Source organism: Sardina pilchardus, chromosome 3 (assembly GCF_963854185.1).
Source record: "Sardina pilchardus chromosome 3, fSarPil1.1, whole genome shotgun sequence".
Classification (NCBI taxonomy): domain Eukaryota; kingdom Metazoa; phylum Chordata; class Actinopteri; order Clupeiformes; family Clupeidae; genus Sardina; species Sardina pilchardus.
The window spans coordinates 28,701,619-28,717,812 of record NC_084996.1 but is presented as its reverse complement, the minus strand read 5'-3'; the positions used below and the strand labels follow the sequence as shown (position 1 = coordinate 28,717,812).

General features: G+C 44.2%; 2 protein-coding genes across 6 annotated transcripts in view; one reads left to right on the top strand and one right to left on the bottom strand.

The window, feature by feature from the left end:
• Positions 1 to 79: 79 nt before the first annotated feature.
• On the bottom strand, positions 80 to 5,067 carry clec19a (C-type lectin domain containing 19A). Its single transcript, XM_062531214.1, has 5 exons — positions 4,874 to 5,067; positions 3,740 to 3,917; positions 3,138 to 3,231; positions 2,283 to 2,415; positions 80 to 1,619 (listed from the first exon to the last, which is right to left on the bottom strand). Exons 1-5 carry the CDS (start codon positions 4,959 to 4,961, stop codon positions 1,543 to 1,545), a joined length of 570 nt encoding a protein of 189 aa, XP_062387198.1. The 5' UTR covers positions 4,962 to 5,067; the 3' UTR covers positions 80 to 1,542.
• Positions 5,068 to 11,172: 6,105 nt separating this feature from the next.
• smg1 (SMG1 nonsense mediated mRNA decay associated PI3K related kinase) overlaps positions 11,173 to 16,194 on the top strand; it is a 49,208-nt gene continuing 44,186 nt past the window's right edge. For 4 of the 5 annotated variants that reach the window (XM_062532690.1, XM_062532688.1, XM_062532689.1 and 1 more), the window contains exons 1-4: positions 11,191 to 11,410; positions 14,158 to 14,321; positions 14,996 to 15,148; positions 15,802 to 15,938. In XM_062532690.1, the coding sequence (XP_062388674.1) occupies positions 11,334 to 11,410; positions 14,158 to 14,321; positions 14,996 to 15,148; positions 15,802 to 15,938 (531 nt within the window). In that variant the 5' untranslated portion in view covers positions 11,191 to 11,333. Of the gene's footprint in view, positions 11,411 to 14,157; positions 14,322 to 14,995; positions 15,149 to 15,801; positions 15,939 to 16,194 lie in introns of all 5 variants that reach the window. The other variant, XM_062532691.1, reaches the window with a different exon arrangement.

Genomic DNA, 16,194 nt, shown 5'->3' with positions numbered 1-16,194 from the left:
TACTTTAGGAGAGACAGAACGAGGAAGGATAGTGAGGAGGAGGAGAGAGACAGGGGGGATGTAGTGTGTCTAACGGGAGAGGAGAAGAAATGTTTTTTTTTTCTTCTGCTGTTAATTTGCATGGTCTCCGAGCCCCCAAAGGTCAAGTGTCAGGCTGTGGCTTAAGGCTGCTTCTGGAGTTTCAGAAGCCTGGCAGTAAAACGCAAACACAAATCCCTGCTGGCTTTGCCTCTCACCTTCCAGGTCAGCGACTGATCAATTTGTGCAGATGGACACAGACAAAGCACAGGCACCCCTAAAAGCTCAAGTTAAATCCACGCCATCCTCAGCCAGAGGGTGGATGCGGTTTGCATGTCGTGTAAGTGGGGAGTTGTAAAATGAAACAGGTCACAGCCATGACAAGATTTCATCTCATGATTTATGCAAAACTGTGGTCTGTCAGTCTTACACACACACATACACACACACACACACAAACAAACATTTATACTCTCACACACTCAAAAACACAAGCATTTTTATACAGGTCAAACCCACACACACACACACAAACACAACTGCATTAGAAAGTGTCCTCCTTTTCCGAATGGGCCACAGGGGAAGGGGTGGAACCCTCACAGCCGTTCTGCTTCAGCTGCACCCGGAGAATGACTTACCTCTTCGTGCATCTCTGTGGTTCCGTTTGTTTTGACTGACAAAATGGGCGGATGAAAGACACACACACACATGCACACACACACACACACACACACACACACACACACACACACACACACACACACACACACTCAAAAAAGAGCAGTGACGCCTCCAGGAAAGTGTAAAAAACAAAACAAAAAATGCTAACAGTCTTTGTAGCGTAGGATCAGTGGAGAGCAGTTTTGCTGGTAGCCCCACGTGGGGAAGTTGCTCCAGCTGAGGGAAAGGCAGCCTGGGATGACTCAGGAGTCTAAATGCACCCCAGATGGACACGCAGCATGGAGGACGGTGTCATTCTCTGGCCCTGTGTCCTATGGGGCGCGGTTGGATAGGAGAAGAAGGGATGGGGGGAGGAGAGGAGAGGAGAGGAGGGGGATGGAAAAAGGAGAGTGGTCCTAGAGGGGATGAGAGAAGTGACAGAAGCCTGGAGCAGAGAAGCGATAGATGAGCTGTGAAAAAAAAAACACAGAGACAGAAGCTGCTGTGCCCACAAAGAGAAAGAGAGAGAGAGAGAGAGAGGGAGAGCCATAGGGGTGAAGGCAGGAGGAGATACCAACAGGGTGAGCCAAAGGGGTGAAGGCAGTGGGAGATACCAACAGGGAGAGCCAAAGGGGTTAAGGTAGTCTGTAGAGAGAAGAGCATGGAGCTTTGTTACAATGAAAAGAAAGGAAAAGAGAAAGAAGTCCTGTGAGGTTCCAGTGAGGAGCAACGGTTGGAAGGGAGCCCATCAACAGAGGAGTCCACGTGGAGGGCGGCAAGTGTGGGCCTCCCTCAAGACGGGAGACACTGAATGAAGAGCTGGACGCTGCTGGGGAGCTGAGGGCCGCGGGTGGTGGTCGGGGTTTAGTTATCCAGTGTAGGGATCTTACACACAAAGGGAAAGGCCTTGTCACAGCTGTTGTCATTCCAGGACCTCAGAGCTGGCAAAAAATGACAAACAACATGGCGGTGATCATCACTCATACACTGTTGCACAGACATTGCAGTTGCATTGAAAATGATAATGAAAAACATCTGGCCCTACTTCATATAATGGACAGTCACTACAATGAACTCAATTGTGAAAGTGGGAAAAGGGAATGGATAAAGCTATGTTTGATACCCACAAATACAACTTGTAACATCTTGTACTAATATCTTTTATTAGTATATGTATATACTTATTCACCTTATCTTATTACCTTAAATCTAATCATCATTGACCATTATTCTTCCTATTTCATCTGTCTAGTCTATTTCATTCATATTCTATTCTATTTTGTTGGCAGGGTTTGATGTCACTGCTAGCTGTACTTCTATGGGATGCTCAGTGTACTCATCATGACCCAATAAAAAACATACTGTAGGCAGCTATTGTTGTAATGTCTATAAGAGTTCAATATAGCTCTTAGATTTCCCTATGTGACTGTAAAACAGACAATTCTTTCCACTCATATAATGGAAAGCTTCTTAAAGTAGCAGGACATGTTGATACAGTATTTACTGAGAATTTAAGAAGCCTTCCATTACAGGAGTGAAGAACTGTCTGTAAAAATTGAGCAAAAATGCATGCAATGGTCGAAAACTGAGGTCACTCTACGCACCACTGTTTTGTCGGTACCAGATCTCCACACAGTCCTCCTCTAATGGGATCCGGTGGATCCCATCATCCGGCTGGTTCCCATCCCAGTAGCTGTACTCATAGGCTGAACCGTCGGTCCACTCTAGGGTGCCCTCCTATGGAAGCAGCCAGCAGTAACAGAGTTATCTCACATATTCTTTGTACACCCCCCTCCCGAACACGTCCCCCCCTACCACCACCACATCCCACCATGACCAATGTAGGGGTCACACGTGCAACATATAATGAGGGGTGAAATCTACTACCACAGCTTGTGTTTCTCATTAACATGACTGTCAAAGGAAAAAGAGTAAAGAAGCAGAGCAAAGAAGGATGGAGGCGCAAAAATGCTGACACACTCAGTGGCATTACAGGCTAGTTAGAGCCTGGCCATAAAACAACTTCAAAGGCAAAACTCTGTCCTTAGGCCGCTCTCTCGCAGGATAGGTAGGCATGTGTGCAATGACAGACCCACACCGATTAGACCTGACTGCCATGTATCTGCTGCTAGAGTGATTTCTGCTGTGAGATTTTATTGGCCAGCGTTCAGGTATTGCACATCAGCCATAATGAGGGCTGAGAAGGCATCAGTCAGAGGTCATTAGTGATTTGCCCTGTTACCACCATGGTGCTCACATTTGACATTGGTTATGGAAGAAATTACTCTCTAAGGGTGTGTGCAAGTTTGAGTTTGAGTGGATTTAGATGTTCCTGTGGTATGTGAATTGAGTGTGAGAGAGAAAGAGAGGGAAATAGAGCTGGAAGTGGATTTGAAGATCAATGAACTGAGAGATTGTTTGACGGAGGGATTAGGGCAAAAAATGAAGCAGATGTTTACCTGTCGCCGGTCATGAAGGCCAATCCAGATGTCTGTAGGGATGCCGGGGATTCGACTGTTCACCAGGTCATACACAAACACGTTCTCCTCCCAGCTGTCAGGAGGGTTTGCAAAGCATCAAAGCATTAAGCAAAAACTTGAAAAGGGAAATTAACTCATTATGCCCTCTGGAATTAAAAAAAAATCCTGTACACAAGTATTAGCAGAGCAAAGCACAAATCAGTTGACATTTTAGTGTAGCGTGTGTCTACAGTGGAGGCTTTACTTAACTTACTATTTTAGGTTAAGTAAAGGTCTCCAGTCACATACAGGTTAAAACCACTCTTCTGGCGTTTGGCTCAAGCAGACACACTATGCAATGCTCTGTTCGAGCCAGAGGTTCATGTGCTCTTATATGGTAAAGCCTTTTCCCAAACGTCAATTGCGAGTGATGTAATGTTGCCTACAATTTGACTGAGAGTAGGGTGAATGTGTAATGTCGGGAAATCTGCCTCCAAACAGCATGTATGGCTATTAATATAAAGCCCTTTAATCTCAACTGCTCACACACACACACACACACACACACACACACACACATACACACACACACACACACACACCTGTGTATGGAGGTGAGCTTGGCGGACCGGTAGCCGTTGGAAAACTCAGCACAGTACAGGTCTGCCTCCGCCCAGGTGCGATTGATGGGGAAGAAGCGATAACAGTTGCCCTCAAACTCAGTCCAGAAGAGGGGGCAAGTAGCAGGCTCGGGGGCATCTGGCAACTGCAGAGGCAAAGCTGGAATGGGGGCAAGATTTCTTGGGGGATAAGGTGGTGGAATGGTGATGACATCACAACTTCCTTATAGCCTTAAAAGGGACTTTTAAGTGTTATTGCATGTTGGAATCGCAATGAACGGAATCGATTGATGAGAAGCCTTAGGTGTCATGACATGAGCGCAAGTTAGAGTGTGCTACACTGACAGTAATGTTTTTTCATTGTGTAGTCGCCATTCACAGTCAGTGACTGTTACTAATCCCCTCACGTTTGGGTAGACTGAAAGAAAGTCTGAAACTAATGCGACTATGTCTTCTTCATGGTGAAATAACTCCACACAATTACATGCGACAACAGTATAATCTGACACCAGAAGATTACTTTGTGCAACAGAGTAAAGACGAATAAGATATGACTTGCACAAATACAAAGCAAAGCAATTCTTATGTCTTAGCCTTAACACTCAAATCTAACCTATGTGAAATGTGAAACATTCACATTATTATCTATGATGTAACTCAAGATCGACTCCCATTTTCGTCACTTTTCTTAACTCAAACCACACTTTCTCTCTGAGGTCTTTGCATATTTCAGATGGTATAAATCTCGTAAAACAACACAGCACGCCTAACCTCCAATGCACTCCAGATCCTCAATAAATGTATTAACTTCAGTGAGTGAAAGACAAACCACAACTTTAAGCCCCAAAAAGCCACATCTTAGACTAGAGTTGTATTGGAAGAAGTATGACAAACAGCACAGCAAAAACTAAACAAAACAAACAAAAAAAAAAACACAGATAAAAGATGCATGATGTCAAATTGAGAGATTAAAATGAGATTATGATGGCAAATTATGGAGGAATCTCAATCTGCTGAAATCCCAACTCATTCTGAAGTAAGAGTGAAGACCAGCTTCTCACAGGAGATCTAGTATGCAGTAAAGACTTCAGGCCTTCCTGATGTGGCACTACTCACCTTGAGTGATCTTGATGTTAGTGGATGGTATAGCCCTCGCGTGAAAGCCACAAAGTAGCAGAACCAAGCACAGTTCCCAAAAGAGCATTTTCCAAGTGAGAGAGATTGCCAGTGGTCCAGTCGGTGTGTGCTGGTGGATGAATGAGGGTGTATGTGCAGTGCAGTGCAGTGGCTCTGTTCGATTAGAGGGTGTGTACGAGTCTTTGAACCCCTGCCTTTTTGCCAGATTCTTCCCCCTCAGCCTGGTCCAGCTCACTGACTTCACATTTTAAAAGAGGGGGAGAAAGAGAGAGAGAGAGAGAGAGAGAGAGAGAGAGAGAGAGAGAGAGAGAGATACAGACCCACACCCACTAAGCCTGAAGCAATTAGAGGAAAGAAAAAGGGACAAGTAAAGAAATCATTTGAGTTCTTTGTCACAAGGTATTTGCAGTAAATAATATATGTAATGTAAAATGATTTACATACAATAAAAGATTTATTTCATTTTGAAGAAATGGGACAGAAGTTATTTCATTTTGGAGAAACAATTTCATTTTGGAGAGGCATACTGTAATAACTGCTTTTGAATGGTTTTTCAGAGGAAAGCATTGTGGCTGTTATTTCTGCAGTTTTATGTGTGTCTCTCTCACTCTCTGTCCTTTTTAGCCTGTTGTCTTTCCTGTTTTTAGGTTACGTTTGCAATGTTGAGCAGGAAGGTCCATGTAAGGAAGAGGCCTCTTTCAGAGAAGTTAAGATATCAGAGGTTCCCACTTGCCAGGAGGTCTTCAATATGTCATCGAGTCAGAGGTGTTTATTAGAAACAGCTTGCCCTAATGAGGTGAACCGTAGTCACAACCCTTGGCCACAGAGATGGCAGTCTGCGGACAGTTGGATGTTTACGCCGAACCTATTTTTGCAACGCTGAATCCGATATATTAAAAACTAATAATGTAAACTCGGGAAATGCATGAGAGCTGTTTGGTTTGGCTCCATCGCCAATGTATCTCACACGTCATATGTGCTGAGAATCCTGACATACGAAACCTTCCCAAAACAGTCGGGATGGAATGCATGACAAACTGCTAAACACCCACCGCGGGACAATTTTGATCCACGCCGGTATGGGTTGCTGTTGAACCGTGCAAACAAATGTGTTTGTTTACTTTCTAGGCCACCCGTGGCAGAGGGAGAAATGGGCTCACGTGTTCGGCCCCACATCTGTGTGTGAGTCCGTACACTGGACTCAGAACGTCTGGCAACAACACACACAGACAGGTTCTGTTATCCGGATCCTCCTGATCAGGCCTGGGCACATCTGGGATTTCGTAGTGTTGACCGAGACTGTGTGTGTGTGTGTGTGTGTGTGTGTGTGTGTGTGTGCTTTTGGGCTCCACAGCCCCAGCTGCGCACGAGTGTGTGCCGGTGCAGGGAGTCCAGATGCCGAGGAGAACTCTTTCTCTCTCGCGTCATCTCAAGTTAATGAGAGAGCTGCTGGAACATTGAGATGTTTTGACCTCAGGCTTGAGTAGATGGGCTCAGGGATATTTGCAAATCAAGGGGCCAAAACAAGTCCCACTATTCTGACAGTGCAGATGTAGATCTTTCTCACTCATTTTCTGTCCCTAAATGAACTGCTTCTGTATAGTTCTCATCTTTGATCCTATACCAATGGGGGCCATTTCTATTTCTCTCTGGACATGCATATCTGACCTCCACCAAGGAATATTCACCCAACTTTTCAGCGTAATCCCTGCTATCCTTTCACAATGTCATACAAAAGAAATGAACGGTGGTAGTGTTGAAGATGGTAAATTGACATTCATATCAACAACCTTTACATTATAACTCTACAAATAGCATACAAATAGCGTATATTTTTCATAAGAAAAATATGTTACATTTGCCTCCACAACATGAGTTATGGGCATCTCTTCCCTGAAATCCTCTTTTCCTTGTCTATCTTATCTCTATGCCTGTCTAGCGTTTGGTGTTAAAGGTCCAGTTATCTCAGCATGGACTGTAGATAGCTGTGTCCTGTCACAGCTGGGAACCATGCAGACAGATAGGCCCTGGTGCCACTTACTGTGAGGGAGACAGATAGGGAACACTGACTCAGATAGCGGGGCTAAATATGGAGGTGGATGACTGGTGAATGGCAGAGATCTGTGAGTCCCAGCACAGTTAAAAAGAGATGTCTTGCAGAGTCAATGAAATCTTCAAAGAGAGACTTATAATGATCTCCAAAGCGTGGGCAGACCAGTGGTTTGCTGTTCAAATGTAATGAATGTGTTTGGTGCGAGTGTGTGAGTGTGTTCGTATATGTGTGAGAGGCTGGGGGCCTATAAGGATACACTAGGGAACAGGACGAGGCACACTGTATATGGTTGCCGTCTGTTCTTCATCGTGACCAGGGCTGATCTATTTAAACCCATTAGAGCACTCCTGCAAGTCCACTCGATGTAGAACTATTGATCTCCCTCTCACAGTGGAGCAACGTCGAACAGTTACTTCTCTTAGATTTATAATCCTGCGTGCTGTTCGAAAACCAAAACTGAGTCATTTGTTTGGACTTTTCCAGTGCATCACTGGGTGTACCCATAAAGCCATGCGAGAGTAATGAATATGAACATGTGTGTCTGCTAAATATACCCACTTTTTTTCAAACATTGACTGAAAGTCAGATGGAGGAAGTGGTCAATAGTTGATGGGTGGACGGGGGATGAAATCATTTGTGAGATTTCCCCAAGGTCCAATGACAGGGTCAACTAAAGAAAAGTTTACTTGCTCATGACCTGCTTTCTCTTTCTGTTGGTCTAAGTAACCATACATACCCCCCCCCAATAAAAAATGGGGTTAATTCCAACTTTATGCTAGGGATTGGGATTGGCATACAAAGCACAAAAAAAGTTTTTAAGATTGAACATTAGTTTGGGGAGTCTGTGCTTCATTTCTACTGCACAAGAGACATGATCAATGGGCATACTGTAGTTCAAATGACTCGGTACGCATTGGGATAGTACTTCAACCAACCAGACCAACGATCCAGGTACGCCTTTTGGATAAGCTTGTGACTGGACCCAGAAAACGTGGACAGGAAGCAGGAGAGATAGATGTGCAGGTTTCCAGTCTGAGCTGCAGGGCAAAATCCAAATCGCCAGCAGATTAGGCAGGGTTTACCCAGCCTAGATATAGGTGAAACAAATAATAGCAGTGATGTGACATCTAAATCACATGAAGCGATGTGAATGTTTTTCCTCTTTGATTTTGTTTTCCACAAACACTGAAAGGAGAGTTTTTGGCCAGAAAAGGTGATCTGCCCTGATCATCATCACACAAATCTCTGCAGGGCTGTTTAGGTTATAATTGATGGCTGCCGCGATCTGGCCTGACGTCCGTGGGAGACGGAAGATGATTGTGTCATCGCACCCTTCCACGGGTCTGTTGGACCGAGCATTAATTAAACAGCTGGACACGCCGTTAATGAGGAGAAGGTACGCTGTTACCAACTCCAAAGTAATTAAGATTTCATCAAGCAATGACCGGCCATTGGCGTAGGAGAGGAGGCTCGTTTGCCCATGTACAAAGCCCTGTTAATTGATGTTTGTGGAAAAATGGCCAGCTTGCTCACTGTAATTGAGCTCCATTCAAATGCGCAGTTCATTGTGCCCTGGTCTTTGTCGGCCCTCATTTTTCCGCTCATTTAGCAAATGTTATTGTCTTGAACCCAATCGGCTCAGGGCTCTGAGCCACTTTGGTAGAGGGTAATTTGTGACACCAATTTAGCTCACAATGTTTTCACTACAGGACTGAAGCTGCTGAGGACCTGTGGGTGACTGGGGGAAAAAAGAAATTAAGCCTTTGGATCCTATTTGCTAATTGCTTTTAAAACCACCTCCACATCCCAGTAGCACTGATATGAATGAAATGATATGCTCATAACCCTCTACTTGGCAGCAGTGTCTCGTCTACTTAGCGTCCCTGGCATTAAAACAATGACATTTTCTCTTTCAGAAGACATCCGATGCCATATCTTCATGGTCTCAACCAAAGATCTTAGAGCAAAGGGCTCTAGAATCTTTCCTCTCAACCTCTCAACTCCTCCACTGTTTATTGTGCTGCTCTGTTGCCTGGCAACTTGATGTGTAAGTTATGTATAGAGGCCAAGGTTGGATAGCTGGGTAAAGCATCCAAATGAAATGAACACACTCCATGCAAACTATATTCACTGAAAGAGATTGCTATAGTAAACTGAAAGTCTTATCATTAAAGAATCATTGTAAGGGGCAAGCGTGTAACTACCATAATCATGCCATCATAATGTGAACTTATCAAATATTTTAGCTCCATGCTACCATCTTGTGGGTAAAACATGGGACTGCATCCTACATTTGGGTGTGGTTCCAATAGCAAGATGCATTTAACAAACACCACACACACACACACACACACACACACAAAGACCCAGACAGAGGCACGGACACACACACATACACAGTCTCTCTCTCCCCCTCTCTCTCACACACACACACACACTAGACACACACACACACACACGCACTCAGGCTCTCCCTCTCTCTCTCTCTTACACACACACACACACACACACACACACACTACCATAGCATAGTCACAACAGTGTAGCTGCTTCCCACAGATCTGACCATTTTGGCGGATCTTTAACAACAACTTCAACCGAGTGCAATGCTTCTGTGGCTGTGCTTTGGTCCCTTTGAGAATAGGCTCCCTAAATTATGTTTGAGAGGCAGCTGTTGGTGTGATGAACAGGATTTATCAACAGCTTGGAACGTAAAGTGTTCCTTGTGGCAGCACTGCAATGTATGTCACTGGGAAGGAAGAGAGAGTTATAGTGCTCGCTCACTGCCAAGAGGTCTAAAAGGGCTTTTACAGTGACCCATTTACTAATGGGGTTGTCATTGTCAAACTCTTCGGATCTTGTACCAAAATGTCCCTAGAATTCTTGCCATAAAACTGGTTTGCTTCATGCTCGGTTTCAACCTTTTTTGAGTCAACTCTCCACATTAAGCAAGTTGGTGTTCGTGACCACCATCTTGAGTTTAATATGGCCAACTCCATATGCAGTGGTTTCTACAACTACCACAAGTGTTATGATATGCATAACAGACAGAGTTATCGTGTTCTTAACAACAATTCCTGACCATAAACAACAATGCACAACCAATGACAGCAGCACAGCCACAAAGTCACTATATAATCATGACAAAATGATCCAAAAGGCTGCAGCATTACCAGGCAGTTGCCAATCTACTAATGCGCATCAGCTAAGGCAGACTGCCAATGTATAAACTGCCTAGTGAGAGCAACAAAGCTGTTGACATTAAAATGTTAATGAAAATGAAACAAAACAGATAAAAAGTGATGGCTTTAATGTAGAATTAAAATATGTTGGCACAATCTAGCAACCTCCAGATATTATCTTGCAACCTCCGATCCAGCCCCCAGATTGAGAACCATTGATGTTGCCAGAGAGGGTTGAAACGGATCTTTGATGTAGGCTAGCCTTGGCCTACTGAACATCTTCTGAAGCACTGGCGACCACCTCTGTAACAAGCTAGGCCTGCTCTATCATGAAAGCAATCTCTGTGATATATGAATATAGAGTAATTTATTTTGTCCCAAACCCCTGAAACCCCATGTCCCAAATATCCATTAAGAAACACCTTAATTTGCCAAAATATTTTAAAATGAATCTATTCCAAGGAGGAACTCACAGCAGCTTGTTCATAATTTCAACTGCCACCTGCTGCTGTGTCTCTCTGTTCAGTGACTCCTACACACCCTGCTGTCTCTAGGCAACCACACATCGAAAGCAATGTGATCAGCAGGAGGAGCAAGTCAAGGAAAGAGCCATCGAGGGAGGAGTATTTTGTGATGATATCTTGCAGAATAGAGGGTTAGTGTTCTTGTATAATTTGTCAAAGAGACCTATTGCTACTGTCGAGACAATTAACGTTACACTCAATTGTATGCTGTTATAGCCTACGCAACTACGCTGCTCATTTTTCTAACGTAAAGGCCTAGATATAGGCTACAGTCCTAACTATATATATGAAATTACTGTTAAACTATAAGTGTAAAGACAACATATCTGTTTGTTTTCGGCTTCACAAATAAAAGTGAAATAAAAATGCCTGCTACAGCACGAGACGAGATAATGGTACTTGTAGTTCAAATAATGCAGTCGTAACTGAATGGTCATAAGTGGCCAGTAGGTGGCACTGGCGAGGCTCCAAGAGCTAATGAAATACACGCTCGCTCTCAGGTCCACAGAAATAGAGAGGGGAGTGCGAGGCCGACACCTGGTATTCCCATACATTGCTTGAGCTGTGTGTTAGATTGCTTTCCCAATTCATTAATGGACAAGAAGTAAGATAGACAAAACCATAAGTGTGAGCACGACTTTTGCCCGTTGAGTGCGGGTCATGCTGTCCTCGCAAAGGTAATGAGCCGCAAAGCCCTCGGGTCTCGGCTTAGCAGCGCCCACAAACTGCAGCGAAACTGGAATGATTGGCAGCCCAGGTTGGTATCGCGCCACGGGTGAGATGGTCCAAAATAGAACGAGGATTCGACAGGCCTAGCCACAAATACTTGACATAGCTGTTCAGTAATGTTGCTTAACCCACGTGAGAATGAGAAGGATATTGCTATCTGTTTAAATGCTTTGCTAACAATCAATGGCTGAACAGTGTGGAACCATATTGCTGGCTGATAGGTATTTTTATATGCTAAGTTACATTAATTACCCTTAGCTAGTGTGGTAACAGGTAGCGACAACATTGAATGCTGTGAGCTAACGTTAGCTAGGAAGCTATCATTGAGTGTGTCCTGACCGTCTATGGTTATGATAAGACGGGAACCTTTGGCTCTGTGTTAACGTTGGTTAGCTTGACGGCTAGGGCTAGCTCGCTGACGCTAATATTGGCCAGCTGTGCTATCACTTCCTAGCTAAACGAAAATCTCACCACTGGGTTCATCGTGAGAAAGTGGAAATATCTGGGAACCCTAGGCGCCAGGTTATTGAAATGGAAACATATTCATAGGTGCAATGCCTCACCAGAGGTAAATATTCTGTCACACGAAGTTAGCTAAAACACTCTCGCTGTAAACCTTACTGTATACTTGCCCAGTCAGCTCTACCTTGTGCATTTCCTTGCTACCCAGCCAGCTAGCTTCCAAATTCAGTATTGAAGCAAAGCTGATGTTCTCCGTGGGAACATTTACCTAGCAATAGCTAAGTTAGCCATTGGTGGCTTGTTATCCTACTTGGCCAACGAAGCTACTGGGCAAAGTCAACCCTGTGGTCATAATTTTGTCAATATATGCAATTATAATAAAGGATAGTAAGAAAACTTAGCAAGCGACTTGGTTGGTATTCAGAGCTAACTAACGTCAACGTAACTGACCCATTGCACTGTGGTAGCCAGTGTGGCTAACTAGCTGGTGCGAACCACTTAGCCAGCGCGAACGTGGCTAATGTTTGGAGTTGGTTGACTAACATTAGGGGTGCTAACTTGCCTTCTACATCAAATAGGTGGTGGGATTATGTTTAGTGTAAAAGTTCGAAGTCGACACCATGTTGACCACGTCGACGACATGATCATGCATTTGGCATAAACAAATAAGGAAGGTTACCTTTGCTACATTCGCCTTTTAGCATACGCGTTGGGTGTAACCACAAAAGGTTTTTGGCTAGTAAGCTAACGTTGAGTTGCTAACTTTATACTCCGTCGTATGTGTACCAGGGCATGTAATGCTTGCAGTCAAGTTTTTAGACAGTGAACAACATGTTTGCTTACTGATGTCGGATAGAGATATTCGGGCACATCTCGGGTTGTCTTGAAATTGCAAAGTATTCTGACTCTATCTTGATGGAACCCTGACGTTTCCCACTCCGCATGAGTGGTGGGTCCTCGTGTGAGTTGGCCCTCGGTTGGAAAAGTTCGAAAAGTTGTCAGCGTCCTACATGTTTGAGACCCAAACATAATATTCTGAAAGAGTTTTGACCGTAGCCTGAACTTTGAAGACAGTCACACAATTCAGAGGATGCAATGTGCCTTCAGACTAAACAAAGCTCAGTTTAAACTTTTAGATCTTTCCCCTTGAATGATCAAAGGCAAGTCACAGACACTTGCAAGGCCTGCACACACAGGTACCAAAATAATATAAAGTCTGTATGTTCTTTCAGAATTCAGAACAGTGTACATTTTGAGCTTTCTCATCAGTCTTTGATTATGAGTAGACTGAACCAGCAAGGACAACATACATCATGATAGTGATGTGAGCAGACAGAAAGGGAAAAAGTCAGAAGGTATACTGAGACAGTAAAGTAAACGTGTGAGAAAGACTGTGTCCAGCATCAAATTACCATGAATTGTGTCAGTCAGCCTGTTTGAAATGGACTAAATCTGTGTTGCACATTGAGTGACTTGTGCTGTACACATTAGCATTAGGTGGATTTGGGCTTGTGACTGTTGTGCCCAGTTTGACCTTATGTTTTTTCTCTGACCGTAATATTTGTGAATGAGAAAATAAGAACCTTTTCCGATCTGATGGTTCAGCTTTTAGTGATTGTAGGGCATGCTGTTTGCGGCATCTTTCTTGTTATTTATAAACTCTGAACTTTGTCCTGATTGATTTGCATGATCTGGCCCCCAGACTCTGAGACCTTAGTGTGTCATCCGTACCGGAAGGTGGATACATTTGAGCTTTTCACAAGTTTCCTGGCCAGTGATTTAATGTAACGACGTTGGATCCTCATTTTTGTAATATAGAATGGAAATATGTTGGTTATCTCAACTGAGTTTGAGAACAATGTGGTTTCTGAAATAGTACAAAATACACTTTGCCCAAAAAGGTGGACATAACCAGATGGACACAAGTCTAAATGTATTGTAATTAGACCAATCCATTGGCTGGATTGCATGCATTTTAAAGAGGGAACAAGACAAGACAGCTTCTGTAAGTGATAATAAATGATAGTGGTCAAAGGTTACAGTAGGTTTGGTTCAGTGTTGTATAGAACCAAAGCTCCTTCATTTTTCCACTTTAACCCTCTCTGATAGAACTGTGCTCATTTATTAGGCTAGCCAAGAACCCATAACATTATTTTGACAACTTGTTAGAGCACATAATTGAATTGTCATTCAGGGAGCAGAATCATGGTCAGTGACGTCATAAATTCCAGCCCTAGGTGAGGGTTACTTTTGTGGTGTTTCAGAGGTGTGCAGCTATGCGTGCCTAACCGCTGGCTTTGCATGCTGTTTCAGAGGTGACAGCGTGTCCGCTTGCCAGGACGGCGTGAAGTACAGTGTTTCACGAGACCACGGTCCCGCCCCAGCCGCTCTTTTTGACACTTTGCCCTCCGACCGGCCTGGCACCCCTCCGCTGCACAATGATGCCTACGCAGACGCCCACGCTCTCGAGGAAGGAGGTAGGTCACCCCACTGTGTGCCCGCCAGTTTTCAGCCCTTCATGACCTTGTAGTGGACAGCTGTTGTCTGTTGTCCATTTATGCTCCCCCGGCTTTGGCACTCACCATGGCCTGTGTCAAATTTGTTTGGATGCCCTTTGATTGGTCACAATCTTTTGAATGACCTCCTCTTGACTGTGTGTGTGTGTGCGCGCTTGTGGAGGATTGCTGGTGGCTAGCTGGGCGTGTTGCATTCAAGTTTTGAACTGAACAGAAACTGAAAGTAAGCCGAGTTAAGTATCTGAAGTGGGAAAGCATCTCCAAGGAAAGCCCCGGTGATTCCTCCACTGTAAATATAGTAATGACTCTTCATTTCCTGATAGTAGATGTCGTGAATTTTAAATGTTAGCCCCAGTGTGTATGGGAATTAGGAAATATGCCTTAAACTTGTCTTGAAGGATTTCACAATACCAGTTTAACAGGAAATTATCACTGGTGCTGTGTTGGTGCCTTTCGCCGAATTGCCTATCATGGCTATGATGGTGGTTTCTTTTTCATTCTTTTACAAATTGAATGAGTAGCCTTATTGTCAGACACACTTATTATGCCATTATGATCTGTCAAGTTTTCTGAATTAAGACTTTCAATTGAAAAAAAGGTCCTGAAATGTGTCTAATTCACTGTGGTGTTTGCAGGTGGATATGACGTTGATGGAGGTCTCTGTGAAACTACTTATGGTTGGAAGTCGCTGGGGCAAGAGTTGAGGATCAATGATGTGACAGCGGATTTACCCAGTTTTCAGCATGGAAACCGTGCTTTAGCTACAAAGGACATGAGGAAATCACAGGGTAGGTGGGAAAAGCCATCAAGCCACTTGAGTAATTACTGGCTATGCAGTGCTCACTTAGTGTGCTGTGTGCCCGGGAGATATCTTGTCACCTGTCCAAAACAGGAACACCTGTGTTTTGAATTGCACCTGTGTGTTGAATTGCAATTTTAATTGCTCTTAGAAAATACATGTAAACCTGTTTTCTACATCTACAGTATTTGACCTCACGACAGAACACACAGTGCTTCCCAGACCACCAATGAATTGACCAGATGTTTTGAAAGCATTGTGTATTGCATGTATTGTAAAGATGTAGCACGATAAGCCTACTTTGGCTGAACTGCGTTTACTCAGCGGATCACCACCTGGCATTGCTCCCATACAAGCCCCGTTTCCTAATCACCAGGAACCACTGTACTACGTACGGTGTGCTGCCTGAAAGCCCCTTTTTCAATAAATTTCACTGCTGGTCAGAAATGAATCAAGATCCCCCAGACCCTTTCTCATCCAAGAATCGATGTGGTATTAACCAGGTTACGGATAACCTGGTTAAGCCAGCCTCTTATCTGAAATGTTGTAGATTCTTTAAAATAATACTTTATACTGCGTGTTTGTCCTTTGCTTAGTCTGGTGTGTTGACCTGTGTCCATGTCCCACCCCCACACCCCTCAGACCGACCGATGGCTCACTCGGATGAGTCCCGCCTGGCCAACCTCCTGCGGAGGGTCTCCCGGGAAGACGACAGGGACCGCAGGCTGGCCACCCTTAAGCAGATGAAGGAGCTCATCATGCACTCGGAAAACAAAGTGGTGAGACACGGCCATCCTCAACGCTCCTCTACTGTCCCCTTGACGTGCGCTCTATGGGCTAGTTTCAACAAGCCTTACCGCTAGCCTTTTCTCAATGGAAATATCCATTGAAGTCTTAGTATGGAAAGCTGTGTGTGTGTGTGTGCGTTTTAAACCGAAAAAGGCTGAGGGTTTTAATTTCAAGGGTTTAGGTCCCCAGCAGCAGTGGACCATATTGCTTGCTTTTCATGGAAACCCAGAGGACACCCCTCTGCAC